The sequence below is a fragment of the Pteronotus mesoamericanus genome, unplaced genomic scaffold (genome assembly GCF_021234165.1).
Source record: "Pteronotus mesoamericanus isolate MK-2021 breed Mesoamerican mustached bat unplaced genomic scaffold, CSHL_Meso_final contig_493, whole genome shotgun sequence".
Lineage (NCBI taxonomy): Eukaryota > Metazoa > Chordata > Mammalia > Chiroptera > Mormoopidae > Pteronotus > Pteronotus mesoamericanus.
The window spans coordinates 459880-480659 of NW_026555183.1; the positions used below are offsets into that span (position 1 = coordinate 459880).

The following is a 20780-nucleotide window of genomic DNA, read 5'->3' on the forward strand; positions in this document are numbered from 1 at the left end:
TGCCCTCCCGTCCCCATCTGTGCCCACGCCGCTCTACCAGTTCTTTTTCTGGCACAGAGACACAGGACCAAGTGTCTCCCATCTCGGGCTAACCACAGTCACTGCTAAGCCCCCCCCCCGTTTCATTCTGACTCCCCGACAGTTCCCAGCTCGCCTCCAGGCTTCACGCATGCCCCCTACATTCCCTCCTGGGAGCAGCCAGAGTGATTTTTCTAAAGAGCATAAGTGCCCATTGGCCTCTGCCAGAACCCCGTACTTGCTCGCCCAAGGCCTCCCCTCCGCCCTTGACCCCCAGCCAATCTGCGGCCAGGCCAGCCACAGAGCCATGGGCCGCCAGAGGTCTCCAGCCCATCCTGCTACTGGCCTTACCCCAACGAGGCCCTGTCCCACCCTGGAGGCTTAGCCACCCACCCCCTTTCTGAGGGCCTGATTCTTCCCTGCCCCACGGATGCAGGCCCAGAGTCACAAGTTCTGCCTAACCTGGGCATCCCTTTGTCACCAGCCACTGGAGGCTGGGGGGGGGTGGCTTGATTGCTCCCCACTAGAGGAGAGCTGCTGCTGAGGGCAGGGCCAGTGTGGGCAGCTCCCTGTGCCTCCCACTTGGGCACATGGCATGTGTTGGTGGAGACAATAAGCAGGGCAGGGAACGGCAAGCCTGGAATGGAGCCGGGAAGGAGACTGCATGGGCTCTCAGTGCCAGAGTCCTCGCTGGCCAGGTTCTCAGGCTTCCATTTGGTCGCCACCTCTGGTGGGAAGAAGGAGTTGCCTTCAGCTCATGCCCCTGACTCTCAGCTATACCAGGGCCCCTAGTGACCCGCATTCAGGAAAAGGAGGACACCGGGCTCCCGCAGTTCTTAGGGATCAATGAGGCACGGGAAAAGTGGGAACCCTGCTGAGAGTGGGCCGGGAGTGTGGTGCCCAGGCAGTAGGAGAGGTCCCCTCTGGGAAGGCCCTCACAAGGGCCAAGTGGTAAGCCAGAGAATGTTCCAAAAGTGTCAGTGGTGCTCTCGGCACTGGGGTGGGGTTGAGGTTGGGGCGGGGGTGGAGAATGCAGGGTGGTCTTGCGCTGAGTGAGGATGGGGTTACTGTGCCCACAGTGTCCTTGCCTAGCTGTCCCCCTCAGCTGGCTCTGAAGTTTGAGAACTCAGACTGAGGTCCAGTAGCCACGTCCCCGCGTGGTTGACCCCCTTGGTCATGGGATGCCTGTGGGGTTGCTCAGTGTAGAGACTGGGTCACATCCTGTCCCCGAGGTGGCCCCCTCTGCCAGTCCTGGGGCAGTAGCAGAGGGCTCATCCTGGGGGCTGGGCTCTCCCAGGCCCCTGTCACAGCACTACCCCCTCCCCGCTGCATACCTTGCCCACAGCTGAGCAGCTGGGAGGCTATTTATAAAGGCGGGTGAGATCAGCAGCCGGCCAGCCTGCTGCGGAGGCTATAAATTCGCAGGCCGAGGCCGGGCCCCAGAGGAGCAACCGCCCGGGGTGCTGGGGCACCGGAGCCAGGATGAGCGCCAGCGTGGGCGGTGGGGACAGTGTCGGTGGCAGCAGCAGCAGGTAGGGCTTGGCCCAGGTGCATGGGGGCCCCTGGCACCTCACATGCTCACTGCCCGCCGGCCCCACTCACAGCTCACAGGCCTCCTGTGGGCCCGAGTCCTCAGGCTCTGAACTAGCCCCCGCTGGGCCAGCACCGCGGATGCTGCAGGGGCTGCTGGGATCTGACGATGAGGAGCAGGAGGACCCTAAGGACTACTGCAAGGGTGAGGCCTGGCCTGGATCGCAGGCAGCCAGGTGTCGCCACGGGGAGCGGGACAACCCAGGAGAAAGCGGGTGCTGACATCAGCCCACGTGGGCCAGGGGGCCAGAAGGGTGACGGCCCCCACGGGGCTCTATTGGCTCCCTTCCCCAGGCGGCTACTACCCTGTGAAGATCGGGGACCTGTTCAATGGGCGGTACCACGTGGTGCGCAAGCTGGGCTGGGGCCACTTCTCCACCGTCTGGCTCTGCTGGGACATCCAGTGAGTGTCCCCTTTGCCCCTGGGTCCCAATGCCAGCTGGGATCCTGCCCCTGGACTTGGATGGGGCCACCACAATGTCCCCATGGGTCTAGCTGGGGCTGGCAGCTGACGCAGGTCTTGGTGTTGCAGGCGCAAGCGCTTCGTGGCCCTGAAAGTGGTTAAGAGCGCAGGGCATTACACGGAGACAGCTGTGGATGAGATCAAGCTCCTGAAATGTGTGAGACGCCTCCCTTACCAACTCCCAGCTCCCTGGGAGCTGCCTGGGGCCTCACAATGTGGGTGCAAGGCCCGCTGGGGCTCCTGGGGTGGGGCGGGGCTCCCAAAGGGCAGGCTTCCACTGGCTCTGCCTTTCTGGGAAGACCTGGAGGAGCTGGCAAGGGAGGGGCCAGCAGCCGTCCTTCCAGCACCCTGCTACAATGGGAGAGGAGGCTGCTGCTGCTGGGGGCAACTGGTGAGGGGCAGGTCGGAGCCATCCATGGCCCCTTGGCTTTTGGTCCAGGTCCGAGACAGTGACCCCAGTGACCCCAAAAGAGAGACCATTGTTCAGCTCATCGATGACTTCAGGATCTCAGGGGTTAATGGAGTCCATATCCTTTGTAGGCTGAGCAAAGCACTGTGGCGGTGCAGGGGCCAGCTTGTGCCTTCCCAGCTCCTAGAGCCTCAGTTTGCAAATATGCGCGATGGAGTTATACCCCTTCCAGTGACATTTGTCTTTGAAATATCCTCACTACTTTTTTATGGCGGGGAGGGGTAACCGGATTGCTGAGTAACCCCCAACTAGCAGGGGCCACCTCTGTGGCACACCAGGGCACTGGAGTGGGGTTGATCTGAGAGGCTCTGTGTCTGCTCCTCAAGTGCCTTTTCCCTAGGATGACCACAGAACGTACCATCCCAATCGGCATACCTGACTATGACAGGGACACTATGACACCTGGATGGTGGTGATCACCAGGCCCACCGAGGCCCAGCTCTGCACTGCCCGAGCCTCATTGCTCCCTCATCCCAGCTGAGGATGAGTGGGGCCTGTGTCCCAGCTGTGTGTCTGCCAACCATCCTTCACTCCAAGTCCCAGATGTGTGCATGGTGCTAGAGGTCCTGGGCCACCAACTTCTCAAGTGGATCATCAAGTCCAACTACCAGGGCCTGCCTGTGCCCTGCGTGAAAAGCATTGTGAGACAGGTGAGTGTCCTGGGCCCTGTGTGCACAGCACTGGGAGGCAGCCTGGGCAGGGCTGGCGGAGCTCAGGAGCGGCTCTCCCCAGGTGCTACACGGCCTGGACTACCTCCATACCAAGTGCAAGATCATCCACACAGACATCAAGCCTGAGAACATCCTGCTGTGTGTGGGTGACACCTACATCAGGCGCCTGGCCGCTGAGGCCACAGAGTGGCAGCAGTCAGGGGCCCCACCCCCATCCCGCTCCACAGGTACGAGAGCCTGTGCGGGGCTGGAGCTGGGCCTGTGGGCCTCAGCCCCTGCCTGAGTCTCTGTTCCTTTCTCTCCGCCCCCCGCCATGCTCCTCCTGCCCCCCAGTCAGCAATGCCCCCCAGGAGGTTTGGGTAAGTTGGGCACCCCTTTTCGTGTGCCTCATCTCCCCATGTCTTCGAAGCTTGCCTCCTTGTCCTCCCCACCCTTCCCAGCACTCTCGCAGTGGCATTTCCAAAAGGCTGGGTGGCCCAGATGAGGGTGATACTCAGGGTGGGTCACATGACTCAAACTGCCTGCTATTGGGCTCACCAGAGGGGCCCAGGCTGCCCCTGGGGCGGGTAGTCACCCAATCTGAGGCAGGCCCGTTAGCTCCTCCCCAACCTCGGGCTTTGAGAAGTGAACGCAGGAGGAAAGGCAGAAGGTGGACAAGAAGCTGATGCCAAAGGGGGGGGGGCTGGAGGGGGACTGTACCACATTTTGATGTCCACGGGAGCCCTGGGGCCTGGAGGTCTTGTCCCCTGTGGGGCATGTGGACCACAGGCAGAGGCCTGGGCTGGTCAAGGGACGAGTGACAGGAACCGTGGGGTGACCCTGGCTCTAACGGCAGCCAGGTAAGCTGTCAAAAAACAAGAGGAAGAAGATGAGGCGCAAAAGAAAACAGCAGAAGTGGCTGCTGGAGGAGCGGCTGCGTGACCTGCAGAGGCTGGAAGCCTTGGAGGCAGCGGCCCAAGCAGAGGGTGAGACACTGGAAGGGCTGGAAGGGCTGGAGGGGCCCCGGGGCTGCCAAGCATGGCCACCAGGGCATCAGCTCACACACCACCACTTCTGCCCATCTCCCCAGACTCTGGCTCAAGACTAGAGGGGGGCAGCGGCTCCACCTCTTCTTCCGGCTGCCACCCTGGAGGGGCCAGGGCCGGCCCCTCCCCTGCTTCCTCCTCCCCTGCCCAGGTGGCAGACCGCAGCCTCAGCTCAGGCTCCCAGACCTCGGGCTTCTCCGGCTCCCTTTTCTCTCCTGCCTCATACTCCATCCTCTCAGGCTCATCCAACCAACGGGAGACTGGGGGCCTCCTGTCACCCAGCAGTAAGCAGGGCAGGGCCAGCGGGTGGCGGGCAGGTAGGGCGGGGGGGGCCAGGCCAGCTCAGTTTCTCCCTTCTCTTACTTACCCAGCACCATTTGGTGCCTCGAACCTCCTGGTGAACCCCCTAGAACCCCAAAATGCAGACAAGATCAAGATCAAGATCGCAGACCTGGGCAACGCCTGCTGGGTGGTATGAGCGTGCCTTGGAAAGCAGAGCTGGGTGCCCTGCCGTGAGGGTGGAGGCACAGGCCCACTCCTGGGGAACCCCGACCCGACTTGGGCCTGTGGGGCAATGGATCATTTGTTCAGAAAGGGCTCACCCAGCAATACACTTGACCAGACCCCTCGGTCTGCCTGGCGTGGCAGACCCAGGGCTGAGTCCATGGGCCCCACCCAGTCAGCAGAACTAGGCCCATAGCAAGGGGTGGGGGGGCCACTGGGAAGAGGCCAGACTCTGCCTTAGATCACCTGGCCAGTTCTTCCTGGGACTTTTGGGGATCCTGAGGCTCACAGAGAGCCCCACTAAGCTCCTTGCATAGCCCAGAGGAGGTGGCAGAAGAGTGGGAGACTGGTGGGGGCAGGCCAGCTGTGGCCCCAGCTCCTCCCCAGGGCTCCCCTTGCCTCCAGCACAAACACTTCACTGAGGACATACAGACGCGGCAGTACCGGGCCTTGGAGGTGCTGATTGGTGCCGAGTATGGGCCCCCAGCTGACATCTGGAGCACGGCATGCATGGTAGGCCTGGGCTGCCCCCACTAGGGGCCAGCCTGCTGGCCAGCAGCCTCAACCTCTGCTCCTTCCAGGCCTTTGAGCTAGCCACTGGCGACTACCTGTTCGAGCCCCACTCTGGAGAAGACTACACTCGTGACGAGGGTAAGGGAGGCATGCCTTGGGTTCGGCCTCACAGCCTTGGGGCCTCCGGGCTGCCTCCCAGCCTCCTCTCTGTCCACAGACCACATTGCCCATATTGTGGAGCTCCTGGGAGACATCCCCCCAGCCTTCGCCCTCTCAGGCCGCTACTCCAGGGAGTTCTTCAACCGGAGAGGTGAGGCCGAACAGACTCAGGCTGCCTGGGTGCGGAGGGTCGGGCAGAGAGGGACCCTGGGTTCTCAGAGGGGAGCACAGGCCTCAGAGCCAGAAGCCATGCTGGCAGAGCTTAACCGAAGCCCTGCTGCCCACCCCAGGAGAGCTGCGGCACATCCACAACCTCAAGCGCTGGGGTCTGTATGAGGTGCTCATAGAGAAGTATGAGTGGCCCCTGGAGCAGGCCACTCAGTTCAGCGCCTTCCTGCTGCCCATGATGGAGTACATCCCCGAAAAGCGGGCCAGCGCGGCCGACTGCCTCCAGCACCCCTGGCTCAACCCCTAGGCCTTGTCGGCTCCTGCCTGAACCCTCACCTCTCAGTGCCTTCCGGGGAAGAAAGACAACTGCCATCCTACTGGAGCTACCCTCTCCTACCCTGCGGCTACAAGCGCTTACTCCCCCATGGCAGAATAGACAGATGCTGGGGACAGGCCCACCTGTGGGAATTTGTTCTGCCCCTGACCTTCACAGAGGGCTCTGTGAGAAGTGTGTTTCTTTTCTTAATAAAGTGTGAACTGAAATACCCTCATCCTGGAGTGACAGAGCACAAGGCCGAGGGCTGGGGCAGAAACTGGTTTATTCTGGGTCGTCCCAGCAAGCCAGCTGGGGTGCTGGGGTGGGGGTGGGGACAGCCTAGGCCTCCACAGCCCGGCCGTTACTGACGCGGATATGGCGGATGATGTCCTGGATGGCTTCTGATGTAGTGCCCTGGCCGCCAATATCCGGAGTGTGTATCTGCGGGGAGATGGGCAAACCTGGGCACACGGCAGAGCCCCAACACCCAACCCCTACCCTGCAAGTGGCCCAGGGCTGCCCACTGTTGCCTGTGGCTTTCAGGGGCTGGAACTGCCACCAGGAAGGCAACAATACCAGCTAAGGCCCAGAAGCCCTGCCTACCTGGTACCACCCTCCCCCTGGGGGCAGCAAGAAGTGCCAGGTCACCATCTCCAGCCCCTCAGGTGTCACACCAGCTCGACCCGGGCTAGAGGAGGGGTTTGGGGGTGGGGGAGGCAGGGAAGGGGAGAAGAGCCTTACGTTTTCATTGTCCATGGATGCCAACACAGCGTTGCGGATGGAGGTGGCGTAGGAGTGTAGCCTAAGGAGGGAGAGCAGCCTTCAGTCCTCAGGGCCTAGGGAGCTGATTGAGGGACTCACAGGCAGGCATCGAGAAACCACTTACTTGAGGTGGTCGAGCATCATGCAACTTGCCAGCAGTGTAGCTGTGGGATTGGCAATATTCTTATTGGCGATACTCTTGCCTGTGTTCCTTGTAGCCTGGAAGAGGCAAGATGACAAAGGGGGTGGCAAATGTAAGAATGCAGGGAGTATGATTTCATTTGTGTGAAGTGTACAGACAAGCAAATCCACACAGAGAAAAAGCAGATCAGCTGGTGCAAGGGGCTGGAGGAAAGGGAATGGGGAGTGACTGCTAACGGGGACAGGGTCTCCTTTTGGGGTAACAGAAATGTTCTGCACCTACAGAAGTGATGTACGACACTGTGGATGTACTTAATACCCCTGAATTACTCACTCTGAAGGGGTTTCACTCTATGTTATACAAAATTTTACCTCAATTAAAAAAAAACTTAAAAATAATGGATCAATAAAATGTGGTCTGTCTTTATAATGGACTATTATTCAGTCATAAAAAGGAATGAAGTACTGACAGGCTACAAAATGGATCAACCTGGAAAACATCGTGCTAAGGGAAAGAAAACAGTCACAAAAAGACACATGTTGTATGAGTCCATTTATATAAAATACCTATAATAGGCAAATCCATAAGGCAGAAATCAGATCAGTGGTTGCAAGGGGGCAGGGATGGGGGTGGGCATGGAAAGCGACAGCTGACAAGTAGTGTTTCTTTTTGGGGTGATAAAAAATGTTCTGGAATTAGATAGTGGTGACGGTTGCACAACTCTGGATACTCTAAAAATCAATGAATTGTACACTTTCAATGGGTGAAGTGGATGGTGTGCGAGCTATTGCTCAAAAAAGCCAGCAGCCCTGGCGTGACGGGCAGCACTCACCGTCTCAAACACAGCATACACGTGGCCATAGTTGGCCCCAGCCACCAGGCCAGGGCCCCCAACCAGCCCTGCGCAGACGTTGTTGACAATGTTGCCATAGAGATTGGGCATCACCATGACATCAAACTGCTGGGGCCGGGACACCAGCTGCAGGGCAAGGAGGGCCAGACAGAAGCTTAAGCATGAGGAGCCCAGGGTGCCTAGAGCAGGCAGCCATGGAGCCCAGTGGGTTAACTACCTGCATGGTAGTGTTATCCACAATCATATTCTCAAAGGTGATCTGGGGGTAGCGGGCTGCCACCTCCTTGCAGCACTGGAGGAAGAGGCCATCTCCTAGTTTCCTATGGAGGGGAACACAGGAAGGACACCAGCTTGGCCACTGCAAAGGTCAGCTGGAAGGATGCGGTGTGCAGATGGCCACAGAAGCCTGGGTTCTAACCTCTAGCCAGTTCCCCATCTGCAAAATGGGCAGAATTCTGTTCCACCTCCCCCAAGTGTACACTGGGGTGGGGTCGTGGCTGGACACCGGCAACAAGGCACAACCCTGGGTGTGTGGGCGTGGCCCCTTGGCGGCTGGCCAGGGTCCTGGGCCCCGAGTCCCTGAGAACAGGCCAAGCAGGCTGCTCAGTTCAGCTGCTTCAGGACCACTGGCAGAATGGGCAGGAGCATGGCAGGGGTGGGGAACATACATAATGTTGGCCTTGTGCACGGCTGTCACTTTCTTGCGCCCACTCTCCTGGGCCAGTTTGAAGGCATATTCAGCAATGCGCAGGGACTTGGCCTTGGTGATGATCTTCAGGCTCTCCACCACTCCTGCCACACTCTGAGAAGGGGATGAGAAGAGACCAGGTTCTGTCTGAACCTGCTCTCCAGCACAAGCTTCCCCCTGGGCACATCCTTCCTTGCCGCTGACCCTCCCCGGGCTCATCCCCAGCCCCCACAACCAGAGAGAGTAAGGGGGCAGCCCAGGTCTCACTCACCTCATGCTCTAGGCTGCTGTACTCGCCCTCTGTGTTTTCCCGGACAATGAGAATATCTATGTCCCTGTGCCGCGTCACCACTCCTGGTAGGCTCTTACAGTGGATGACATTGGCATAAAGGTCTAGGCTGGTGCTAGGGACACACAGAGAGAGAGGGGCAGCTGGCCAGTGCCACCACTCTCTGCTAGCACAGCCCATATTATCCCTGCCAAGAGCCCACCCCTGCCGAGTCCACCCTGTGTACTTGGCTCTCACCGAAGAATGTTGTTTCGGGATTTGTGGGATGGTGGCAGGTTATGGTTTGTTTCAATATTGCCTGCAGGACAGAAACAAGACAGGCAATCTGAAGAAGGGACCCCCAGGCTCAGCTGTGCCACCATGTTCCCCTTCCTGACACAGGGCACAAACACCAAAGGCAGCTCCAATCCCAGAAGATGGCTTTTGGCAGCCAATCTGTCTGGTATGGCAGGTACATACCAGACACTCAATAAATACTCACTGAATGAATAAATGAACAAGGCTTGGCAGCCAATCAGGAGGCCTTATCAGACCCTGGGAGGAGAAAGGCTAGACCAGGGTCTGGCTAGATAGAAAGTGACCACTCCTGCTTACCAACGGGCTGGCCAGCCAGGCTGGTGCCAGCAAGGAGACCCCGGCCAGGGTTATTGCCGGGCCCTGCATCATAGTGCCACCCAAGCCCCACCTCAGGGACAGGAGGGGGCTGCCTGGAAAAGGCCACAGCTTGGCCTTGGCTGGACGGAGCACACCCAGAGCAGGTGCAGTAGGAGAGCAGCAGCCACTGGGAAATGGCACTCAAAGGGTGCCAAGTGGAAGATGCATTCCTCAGGACCCACCAGGGCCACCGGTGCCTCCGAGTCATGCCCTGCGTGGACTGCCTTCACCCAGAATGCCCTCAGGCACCCTGTGGTCGGCATGTTCGCTTCTCCACTTGACTGCCAGGGCCTACATCTCTACTTTGGTTCACCTTTGCCCACACACTCCTCACACCAAACAGTGATCAAAACACTTTAAGAACCTGGACCAAACCAAGTTTGCCTCTAGGAGGGCCTAGAATTCTTGAAATATCCATAGCTGTGCCAGCTGGAGCCAAGGCAGCAGGCAGCGGTTGCAAACTGCATCTTTGTGACATTTGGTTTGTGAAGACAGACTCTGAGGGTCAAAGCAGACCCTAACAGACAGGGCTACCTCAGGAGGAGAGAAGAGGGTGGGAGGCAGTCCGTCACTAGACAGGCTCCCGCACAGTCTAGTGCCACCAAGATCTCAGAATCACAGAACGGACAGGCACTCAGGAGCTTCCGTCCCCTCTCCAAGCACAAGTATCAGCTCAGAAGTGAAATAACCATGCCCCCAAGCTCACCCTTCAGGGCCACGCGGTTCCGACGGATGGCCATGATAGCGTTGCGGATGTCTTCTTCATCGGCATTGGAGCTCACGTGCACCTCTTCAAAGTCCACTGGCACACATGCGTGCCTGGGGAAAAACTAGATCAGAGCAGCTGGCCCTGGGCCCCCCCAGCACCTCTCCTATGAAGCCTGCCTGGACCACTGGCTGCAGAAGGCTCTGTCCTGCTGCTGCTGCCTACCCTGATCTGGCTCTGGCTGATAGGAGACTGGGCTCACTTGCAACAACTGATGGGAACTTACTTGACATCTACAACATAGTTAGCAAGAGTGGCGCCACCTTCCCCATGCCCAGCCCGGCCTGGTGGGATTGCCAGCACGAGGATGAAAGGCCTGGCCTTATAGCCCTCTTGCCACTGGCTCACTGGGTGCTTGGGCAAAGTCCCAGCAAGTGGGCTTCTGGACTTACTGCCCCTGCCCCGGCACAAAGTTCTTAGCGCACCCCCTTGGCTGGGCCTGAGGCACAACCTTCCCTAGAAGGACAGGTCAAGGGGAGGTAGGCCTGGGGGCTCCTTACCTGAACACAGATTTGACGTGCAGCATGAGCTCTGGCCCAATGCCATCTCCTGGAATCATAGTCACTGTGTGTCGCCCACCATACTTAGCTGATGGAGGCTGGAAGGAGGAAGAGGGTGAATGCAGGCCTTTAGTTCCCTTCCTCCCACCAGCACTGACCCAGAGGGTCAGCCAGTCATGAAGTGCCAGTTTGGGGTACTTTAGCCCTGCGCCCCGCCCCATCCCAGACAGGGCTGATCACAGGGGCTCCTTGATCAAGAGGACTATAGCAGAGGCAGTCCCTGCCCCGACCTGGACTTGGGTCAGTCCCAAAGCAACTAAAAGCCCCAAATCTAACATGCAGATGAAAAGAATACTCACAATTGTTTGTTGCTAGAGGGGGAAAAGGAAGGAAGAAGATTTGGATCAGCCAAGGTTAGAGGAACAAGACTCTCTTCCCTGGGGATACTGTCTAGCACAGTTCAGGTAAGGAGGTAAGGAGGTAAGGAGGAGGGATGGGTGACTTCTGGAGACCATGCCTCAGAGGGAAGGACAGAGGGCCAGGGAACAAAAAGGCACAGCACATACACCAGCACACGCACAGACAGAGGCACACATGCATAAACACAAATATACACACGTGCAAGCACACACATACTACGCAGATGCACGCACGCACACCCAGGCAAGTACTTACTGAGAAGCATCTCCGGGGGGCCTCCTGGGCACCTAGAACCTGGCAAAGAGAACCCAGATGCTAGTGATTGTTGCCCGGCCCAAAAAGTCAATTTGGCAAGGAACAGCAACTGTCCCCACAGTGCCCAGACAGGCCCTACACGTCACCCCCCATGTCACCTCCTCCACATCACCCCTTCCACTTCACCCATGCACACTGTCCAGTGAACAACAGCACCCAATGCATGCCCAGACGAATGGCTCCAGAGCCATTTTCCAGAGACCAGCCTGCTGAAGCACCGTGGAGGGTCGCCATAATCCTTTATGCCTCCTTTAGCTCCATGGTCAGTTTTTAAAAGAAAATGTTTTCCTCCCCTCCCCCAACTTTAGTTGTTTCTGATTCCTTTTTGGTCAATTATTCCTATTCAGTGATGTCTGTTACATGGAAAAGTTGGCATGCTAAACATCGTACAATAAAGGAAATCATTATAATAAACAAGGCCACCACAACGATCATTTTATCTTTTTTTAAAATTGTTTTTCCTTATTACAAAAGCAGCATATGGCCCTGGCCAGGTAGCTCAGTTGGTTAGAGCGTCATCCCCATACACCAAGGTTGTGGGTTCGAATCCCAGTAAGGGCACATACAAGAAGCAACCAACGAATGCATCAGTAAGAGGAACAACAAATCAATCCCCACCCCCCCCAAAAATCAGTAAATATGGTAATTTTTTTATTTTTTTAAAGATTTCACCTATTTATTTTTTTAAAGAGGGGAAGAGAGGGAGAGAAACATCAATGTGTGGTTGTCCCTCGCACTCCCCCTACTGGGGATGTGGCCCACAACCCAGGCATGTGCCCTACACTGGGGATCCAACCAGCAGCCCTTTGGTTCATAGGCCGGTACTCAAATCCACTGAGCCACACCAGCCAGTGCTGGCAAATCTTTTTTAAAAAGCAGCATGTAATCAGAACATGGAAAAAATATAGAACATAGAGATGAGAAGAAAAAGACAGAACCCAGCTTGCCTTCCAGAGAGACAAGTACTGTTGGGAACTGCCCTCCAGAATCAGATATCCAAAGCAACCATGCAGGAAAAACCCAACCATTTTTAGAAGAATAACAGACACCAATCTTTTGGAAGGCTTTCATAAAGGATTGCAAAACTGCTTCATGGCCTACAGGGATGACAAATGTCCCCCAACTCCAGCTCGGAATCAGCCATGTTTGGCCACATCGGTGCCACGCTTGACAGCTTCAGAGCAAAAACCACCGAGCCAAATAAGACAGGTGCTGAGAAGTGACCAATCTGGAGTCCCCACATTGTCCTGGAAGGAGAAGCCCTCATCCAAGGTCCCACTGCAGGGGGACTACAGGCCCACATGTCCCTCAATCCAAAGAAGCAGGAGCAGAACCAAGGTCCTTCTTGTCACTTGGTAATGCCCTGCCACTTGCCTGTGGAGCAGCATCAGAGCATTCCAGCCAACAGCAGAGTCACTGTGGCCATTTCTCGCCATGCCTTCCTACTAGAAGTCTGGAAAGCTCAAGCAGAGGCTGACCATCTGAGTCTCCTGGCCAGTATTCACAAGGCATCCACCTGCACAAGCTCTGGAAGCACAGATGTGCCACTCACCCACCCAAGTCAGGCGCTAGGAGCGAGATGACTGCTAGGACCAGATGCTCTGGGGATATCTGCTGACCCATGTGGTCCCTGGATCTGTAGTCACAGGCATACTCAGGGCTTTTCTATTTTCCTTCTAATACTTGTCAGCAGTTTGATTCATTTTCTTTATAGGCTATCAATACAAACTTGTGGAAGAAGGCTTAGACTGCCCTTCCTCCAGGAAGCTTTCCCTGACGCCCTAAGGGTGCTGAGCTATTAGTACCCACCTCTGGCCTTCCAAAGCCCTATCTCAATTCCTCTCCTTCCAACCACAATCTCCCTAGGCTGTCACTGCCTTGCTCCCTCCCAGACCCCTAAGCCACCGAGAGTGGAAGCCAAGTTTGTCTAGTCCCCTACGGTTACCCTAAGACACAGCAGAATGCCTGGCTCAGAGCAAGGACACAAGAACATTTCCTGAATGAATGAGCATTATCAGAAAACGTAGGACGAGATGGAGGGCTTTTGGGGCTAAGGAGACCTCAGTCCGAATCAACATCTACTACTCTTGGCAACAAACAGCTTAACCTTGCTCCACTTCCCGTCCTCACCTGAAATCCAAGGAACAGAGGTGCCTATTTTATGCAACTGTTAAAAGGATTAAGCAAGAGGAAGTATGGGAAGTCCCTAGCCAGGCATGCAGAGCTGTGCAAAAGCATACCAGCCCCTTCACCCCAACAATCCCTCAGGCCAGCGTTCAACACTGGTGTCCAATTGTGGGAGGCGGGGGGGATGCTGGGCTGACCCTTGCTGCTCCTGGCAGTAATTCTCTTTGGGTTTTGGCCCTCTGAAGTCCACTGACACTGAACAGGTAACTCAGGTGTGGTGGTGAGCCAGCCCTTGCACCAGGCCTGGCTCTGGTCTGTGCAACTCCCCTCCTCCACCTTAAATCGCAACACCACCACCACCAGGGTTAAACCTCTTCCTCACCTGGTCCCTAAGCTAGATGTTCCTCCTAGCTTTGGCCAAAGACCCAGAGAGCTCTCAGGATAGAGACTCCCTTGACCTTGCTCTGAGCAGATGCAGACACCTTCCTTCATGGTTACAGAGGTTCTGCCTCACATCCAGGCTCAGTGAATCTACCCATCAAAGGAGCTTGGTATGCAGGATGGGACAGATGCATAGGCTTCCTGCTCAGTTCTCAAGCGAGAGGGTGGACTGTCAGCCCTCATTCTTTGATGGTGCTACGTAAAGGAAGCCAGGGTGGTATGTGTTCCCACCAAAGGGCTCCCACACTCCACAGCTTAGTGAGGCTTCTCTCTTCAGCGTGTTTCCATCAGATCAAGTATAAATGGTAGTTGCATGTTTTCCCACAATTAGCGGGAGCAAAGACCTGGGGTTCACTTCTAAAGGTTCCCATACCCACGACAACCAGTCTCAGGGCAAGACACTGCCCAGATTGTTCACAGACCCCTATGTCCACCCCAACGTGGACACAAACACACACACAAGAGTCAGGGAGGAGATAAATGTCTTCACAAAGGACCTGTGGGAGCTTAGCAGCCAGAGCTGTCAGGGCCTCTGGAAAGTCTCTCTCATCAGCAAGGTGGGAGAAGTGAGCATTTTAAATAGAATTTCATAAAGCATAAGCTGTTACAAGGTCTTCCCCAAGGGTAAGAGAGGGGAAGAAGACAAGAGATGTTTCCACAAGGAGTGTCAGCAAAGTTTCAGGGTTCTAGGCCAGTGTTGGCTGGATCTTTTGAGATCTTTTGAGAAAGAAGCAAAACTGAAACCCAGATAGAGGAGGGGCCTGGCCTGAGGCTACACAGTAGGTCAGTGGGGTAGCCAGGCCTGGAGAGCATATCTCTTGTCCTCCAGGCCAGTCCTGGATCGCTGATGCTTCAGATGGATTACGACCCGCCCAGAAACTAAATTATCCTCATTTAAGTGTGTAAAGAGAGAGGAATTGGACCCAAATAACCAAGGTCCTAAACGGAGAACTCCGGAAAGCCCCGGGGGACCTCCACTCGCCAGCCTCAGAAACCCTAGCTCCCTCCTATTCCAAGCACCCGCGGTGGAAACAACTGGAGCTATAAGAATGTCCGGGGAAGGGCTGGGGGTACTTGGCCAAATCCAATTCTCTATCTCCACTGGGACATGTGGCAAAGCAGTCCACAAGAGAAACCCGAGGCACGTATGCAAGGAACCGGATTCCCAAGGCGACAAGAACAAGGCAGACCAAGACATGCGACCGCCTTGGGAACGGTCCCACAAGGACACTAGAGAGGCGACACTCGGGACACCTAAGAGCGTTCTCCCTACCTGTCCCTAGCTCCCCGACCACAAGATGCAGACCCCTGGGAAAGCCGGATCAGCGCCAACTTTAGCCAATCCCCTCACTGACAACGGAGGCGACCAATCAACTCTGGTGCACAGCCCTCTCCCCACCCCTCACCGGGCCTGCAACCAATCGGATTCCAGGACGTTGTGGCGGCGAAGGCCCCAGGTCAGACCCCACCGAGGGGCAAGGACCCCCCACCTAGCGCGGCGACTGTCCCTGCGACCTGCTCCCCCCTCTCACCTCCCAAGGACGGCAGAGGAGGGTAGGCCTGAGCACTGACTTCGCAGGGCCGCAGACAGCCACCGCCACCTTCAGCGCCATGACAGAAACTGACAACCGCGGCACGTTCCAACAGGCGAACACCGCTCTCGCGAGAGTTCGGAGGTGCCCAAAGTCCGCGAAGTGGGCGCAGACCTGGCATTGCGCACGCGCATGGCTTGCCTGTTCTCACGCCGTTTTCCGGCGCCCGAAGAGAAACCGCCACCGCCATCTTGGGGGGCGCCCAGCCGGGCCCCTGGTCGGGTGAGAGGACACGTCGGTGCCGCCAGCGACGTCATAGGCCCGCCCGGCCTGCCGGCGCCTGATTGGCTGCTGCGTTTTCTTACGCGTCGCGCTTCCTTGTCTGCCCCTCGTGCTCAGTGGAATCGCTCTTTTTTTACCTCAGCATAGAAGAAGCGATGGTGGCGCTGGCATCTCTCGGCGCCCTGGCGCTACTCCTGATGTCGGGCCTCTCCTGCTGCTCAGGTAGCGGCATGGCAGGAGCTCGTTTTTGTCGAGCTTCTCTCCAACGACTGGTGGTGCGTGGCGGGGAGGAGGGATGCGGGCAAAACGGGGTTCTGGGCCTTCTTCCTCCGAGAGGCAGGTGGCTTCGGGGCGCGACGACCAAGGCCACCACGCGCTTCTGCACCACACACCTTTACCTAGCAGCCAGGCTGCAGGAAGAAACAGCCCAATCTTACCCTTGCCCCGTCTGCTGGGAGGAAGAGTTTCAGAGCCTCTCCCGTGCACCCAGCCCCCACCCCCAGCAGAGAAAGTGACACACGTCCCTGCTCCCTCTCCCGGAGCTCCTGGTATCGGAAGAGGGTCGTACAGGAGCAGAGCCCTACAGCGCAGGGTGATGGGGCGAGAATCTGGGCTGGTGGAGAGGAGACCCCTGACCAAGTGCGGTGGGGCCAGGCCTCCCCGGGAAGGGAGCTCTAAGTGAAAAGGGAGCAGGGACGGCCCAGGCAGAGTGGCCGTGAGCGTGGGCAAGTTAGATCGGAGCTGACGAGGTTAAGGTAAGCGGGAACCTCGAGTGTCAGGCCAGACTGTTGACTTTTGACTTTTTACCTGAGGCCCTGAGGTAACCTTAAAGGGCTTTTCAGCAGAGCTGAGACGCCACAGTCGGATCAGTTGACATTCTTGAGAGATTCTTAACACCTAGTGGCAGGATTGAGCTCAGATTGGAGTCCAGAAGTGTGTTGAGAAGGATGTTCTTGCAAGGAGATGGAGCCCTCTGGGGGCTGGATTGGGCAGGGGGGGCTTTCTGCGCATTCACTTTACCTACCCTACTTCGGGCCAGCGCCCTTGGTGCCTGGAGTATTTCACCAACATAGCTGGCCTCCTGCCTACACGCTTCTCTCTGACCCCTCAGGAATTCCCCGTGCTGTAGCCAGTTATGTGTGGAAAGGACAGATCTGGCTGTATTACCCTCTGGCGCTTACACAGTGTCCATAGGAAAAAGGCCAGGCTTAGCAGGGCACAGAAGGATCTGCAGGATGTGGCTCCTGAGAACCATCCCCACCAGTGTTGTCAGGCATCTTCCATGTCCAAACCCAAAACCTTCTCCGACTGCCTCAACCTAAGGCATGGCTCTCGGACACCACATTCAGAGAGCAGCTGGCTGAGAACTTTACTACTGGTAGCATTTACTTGGTTCCCTGTTACTAAGGTGGGACCCTTCTTTCTCTGTAGCCTCTAGCAGTGCAGAGATGGCTAAGGCAGCATTTTTCCTCTCAGGGTAGCCCTGTTCAAGGGGACAAGTTTTGCATCTGGATCCAGAACGTCACCCATTTCCTTCCCTTGGGAAACACTGGGGCTAGTGTTGGCATTTCAACTGTGGCTGGGGTCAGAGACTCTTCCCTCATCTTGAAAGCCCACGTGCTTGCTTGGCAGCACCATGTTTGGTGTCTGTGGAGGACGCCTTCAGTAAACTCTAGGGCTCTTCATGGCTCTGAATTGAGGTCAGCTTAGGTCCCTGGGCTTCCGGGGTGCTGCAGGGCAGGACAGGCTGCAGCCCCAAATTGCATGGCTTCCCTGCTTGTAGGTTCAGGGACAGATGCAAGTTGTGCAGTGAATCCATGCAGCCACCCACAAAGACTCACCACCTGCTCTTCTTTCGCCCCTGCATTGAGGTTCTAGCTGTACAAAGCCTTCCCATTCCCCACCCCTCCTTGCCACTGCACTTCTGGCTGATCATTCATATCTGTCTCCCACATCCTACCTGGCAGAGTCCAAAGGGCCCCATGAGTCCTCAGATGATGAAGTGTGGGAGTTGGGGTCAGGGTGGTCCTGACTGTCCCCTGGCCCGGCACGTACAAGCTAGGCCTTACCCAGGCATCTCTCTGCCTCCTCCCCACAGCAGAGGCATGCGTGGAGCCCCAGATCACACCTTCTTACTATACAACTTCTGATGCCGTCATTTCCACTGAGACTGTCTTCATCGTGGAGATTTCCCTGACATGCAAGAACAGGGTCCAGGTGAGGCAGTGGGTGTTCAGCCAGGAGGGTGCTGGGGTGAGACGTGGGTAGTGAACATAGGACCTTGGGCATCAGCTGCTCAACTGGCAGTTGATGGGGTCAGACCCATGGACCCATGTGGATTTTGATTCACAGGTGTAGGAAAGATCGGGGCATACCAAGATCACATTCTGGCAGGTGTTTAAAGAACATTCTCCTAAGCTGCCTGGTCTGCTTTGTCTAAGTGCAGTAATGTAGGTAGACACTTCGCTGTGTCTTGAAAGCATGTATGTGGAAGTAAGAAATAGCCAGGGGTCAGTCCCCAGGCTCCTTCATCCCTTTTCTGCTCTTTGCCGAAGTATATGTCCATGTGTGTATTTTGTAATTTTAAGACTGAGAAGACCTGGCCTTCGGCCCTGACCTTAAGCTGCAGCCCAAAGAAGGAAGTTGGGCTTTGTGGGTACAACAACACTTCTTGGGCAGCTCATTGGGCACCCCGTGGCCCCAGCACCCCCATACAGGCTCAGAAATAATGAGGACACTCAAATCATCCCACCCTGTTCACAGCTAACAAGTTTGTTGTGGGATAGGGAGGCCAGGTCATGTGTCCCCAACCCCCTCTTTGAGGAAACAGATAATGACAGCATCCATGGGTGTTGGCTTCCTGGCAAGGCTCTGGGTTGTGCCAGGCCTACCTCCATGATTCTCTCATGGTATCCCATGCCAGACACTGCAGTCCCCAAACATGCCTGCCTTCCCTGCCCACAGGCCACAGGCGCTGCTGTGGGCAGCACTGTGGGGTCTCTGCCAACAACCAGATAAGGGAAAATGATTCTCCATTTGTTCCCTCCCCCAGAACATGGCTCTTTATGCTGATGTCAGTGGAAAACAATTTCCTGTCACCCGGGGCCAGGATGTGGGTCGCTATCAGGTAAGGGTTGCTTTGGTTGTCATTTTTTGGGGAAGACCACTGCTCACTAGTGTGACTTGAAATCCTAGAGGTGGCCTGGTTAAGCAGGGTCAGGGTTATTAGCACTGGCAGGGGAGCCCTGATGTGTCCTTTGTGCCCACCCTGTACCACATACCCAACCCAGGTATCCTGGAGCTTAGACCACAAGAGTGCCCATGCAGGTACCTATGAGGTCAGATTCTTCGACGAGGAGTCCTACAGCCTCCTGAGGAAGGTGAGTATCACCTGGAGCCCCTCCCAGGCCTGCTGGCAGGCGGGCACACCCTCCTTCCACAGCCACCTCCCACCCTGCAGCCCCTTCTCCCTGGAGCTCTGGGCCACCTGGGGCCTTGCTTACAGGAGCAGGAAGCCTGGGCACGTGCCTTCCTATCCGCCTGCTCCACCTGTGCTTGTACCTTGTGTGCTTCTCCCTTACACATTTCTCTCTTCTCCCATGACTCAAGCCAATGGTCCTGCCTCTCCTACCCCACCCCACTCAGCAACGCCCCTCACTCCAGCACCTCCTTTTCAGGCTCAGAGAAATAACGAGGACATTTCCATCATCCCACCCCTGTTCACAGTCAGTGTGGACCATCGGGTAAGTGAGCTGAAGAGGCTGACCTGGTCTTGGGAAACAGCCAGCACACAGCAAGCCTCATTCTTTTTTAGGGGGTGGGGGCTGGGCCATAGTTGGCCAGCAAGCCTTTATGTCCCCTAGAGAAGGTAACCAGGGCTGGCTGGGCCCCTTGCCGGCCATCCCCTGAGCTTGCTTTGGTCTCCTTTCTTTCAGGGCACCTGGAATGGGCCCTGGGTTTCCACCGAGGTGTTGGCCGCAGCCATCGGCCTAGTGATCTACTACCTGGCCTTCAACGCCAAGAGCCACATCCAGGCCTGAGGGTAACGCTCTCAGCCCTCCCTCCTTGTTTCTTTCAATAAAGTTATATGGCTCCTGGCTCCTCACTTGTGTTGCCACACCATGCCTTCCAGACAGTGCAGCAGAGTGGAGATGGGGCAGAAATTCCTGTCCCATGGGTTTGTTTTGCTCTTTGCTATCGCAGACTCTCCTTCCTCAGCCCCCAGCTAAGCCTGCCCTGCCTGGTACACCTAGTACCCATTGCCCACCCCTCTCTCAGTTGCCTGCATTGGTTTGAGTGGGGCATAGAGTTGCCCCTTCCCCCAGCACATGCCATCTTCTTCCCCCAGAGAGGACTGCTTTGTTCTCTCCTGCCCTCCCCTACCCACCCTGGCCTGCCTAGGGCAGGGCCCCTCAGACCGCCTGCCATTAGGAGTGCAACTGCCTAACCTCCCTGAAATCCAGCAGTCAGCCACACACACACAGACACAGCCCTCCTGGCCTCCAGTGGCTCCTGTGGAGCCTAGGGCAGAAGCCACGTGCTGAAGCGCTTTTGTGCTTCTCCTGTGGTATGTCGTGAGTGCCTCTATTTTACTGATGTGGTCGAAGCTGATATACCTGGCAGGTGTCTGGGGTGTGGTCTTTCTAAACACTATACCCTGTCCCTTGCATGTCGCTTCCCAGCGTGCTCCCACTTCATGGTGTCAGGTGGGACGCACAGAAGGCAGAGGGACTAGATGACCATGACCCCCATGTCTCTGGAGCCCATCGCTGCTTCTGGTTTGGACTTGCACTTTCCCCTCCTAGTGGCCCTGCTCCCCTGAGCACCCAGTGCCCCTCAGGACACCAGACATGCCTGTTCCTGCTTCATGCTCCAGGCCAACCTTCAGCCTTCCTTCCCAGACCAGTTTCACTAGTACCACCTGTGGCTGCAGAGGTGCTGAGGGCCCTGGGGTCCAAGGGGGCTAGATGGCAAATCTCAGGGGAGTCCTTCCCACATACATGATCCAAGTTAGTCTGCTCAGCTCTGTCATGGTGACTTCCTCCTATGGGGTTCTCAGTGGCGGGTTTGAGGGGGTGTTATTGGGCCCTTCTGACGGAGTGCCAGCACCCTT

The 20780-nt window shown here is 56.7% G+C and overlaps 3 protein-coding genes across 4 annotated transcripts; 2 read left to right on the forward strand and 1 right to left on the reverse strand.

Annotated features, from left to right (window-relative positions):
* Positions 1 to 1435: 1435 nt before the first annotated feature.
* Positions 1436 to 6114, forward strand: SRPK3 (SRSF protein kinase 3). The gene is made up of 15 exons (XM_054578147.1): positions 1436 to 1550; positions 1623 to 1753; positions 1903 to 2011; positions 2141 to 2228; positions 2511 to 2598; positions 3084 to 3190; positions 3273 to 3438; positions 3545 to 3570; positions 4047 to 4176; positions 4281 to 4520; positions 4608 to 4708; positions 5146 to 5253; positions 5322 to 5391; positions 5471 to 5563; positions 5703 to 6114. The coding sequence occupies exons 1-15, from the start codon at positions 1501 to 1503 to the stop codon at positions 5885 to 5887; spliced, it is 1692 nt and encodes a 563-aa protein (XP_054434122.1). The 5' UTR covers positions 1436 to 1500; the 3' UTR covers positions 5888 to 6114.
* A 53-nt stretch (positions 6115 to 6167) lies between these two features.
* On the reverse strand, positions 6168 to 15519 carry IDH3G (isocitrate dehydrogenase (NAD(+)) 3 non-catalytic subunit gamma). Of its 2 annotated transcripts, XM_054578149.1 has the most exons (13): positions 15386 to 15519; positions 11226 to 11264; positions 10910 to 10921; positions 10551 to 10648; positions 9991 to 10103; positions 8868 to 8928; positions 8613 to 8745; positions 8322 to 8455; positions 7871 to 7973; positions 7633 to 7779; positions 6783 to 6877; positions 6638 to 6698; positions 6168 to 6337 (listed from the first exon to the last, which is right to left on the reverse strand). In XM_054578149.1, the coding sequence occupies exons 1-13, from the start codon at positions 15464 to 15466 to the stop codon at positions 6236 to 6238; spliced, it is 1179 nt and encodes a 392-aa protein (XP_054434124.1). In that variant the 5' UTR covers positions 15467 to 15519; the 3' UTR covers positions 6168 to 6235. The 2 variants fall into 2 exon arrangements, with proteins under 2 accessions (XP_054434124.1, XP_054434125.1); XM_054578150.1 differs by lacking the exon at positions 10910 to 10921.
* Positions 15520 to 15613: 94 nt separating this feature from the next.
* SSR4 (signal sequence receptor subunit 4) lies at positions 15614 to 19772 on the forward strand. Its single transcript, XM_054578112.1, has 6 exons — positions 15614 to 15889; positions 17766 to 17884; positions 18720 to 18794; positions 18958 to 19047; positions 19345 to 19410; positions 19603 to 19772. The coding sequence occupies exons 1-6, from the start codon at positions 15823 to 15825 to the stop codon at positions 19705 to 19707; spliced, it is 522 nt and encodes a 173-aa protein (XP_054434087.1). The 5' UTR covers positions 15614 to 15822; the 3' UTR covers positions 19708 to 19772.
* Positions 19773 to 20780: the final 1008 nt, after the last annotated feature.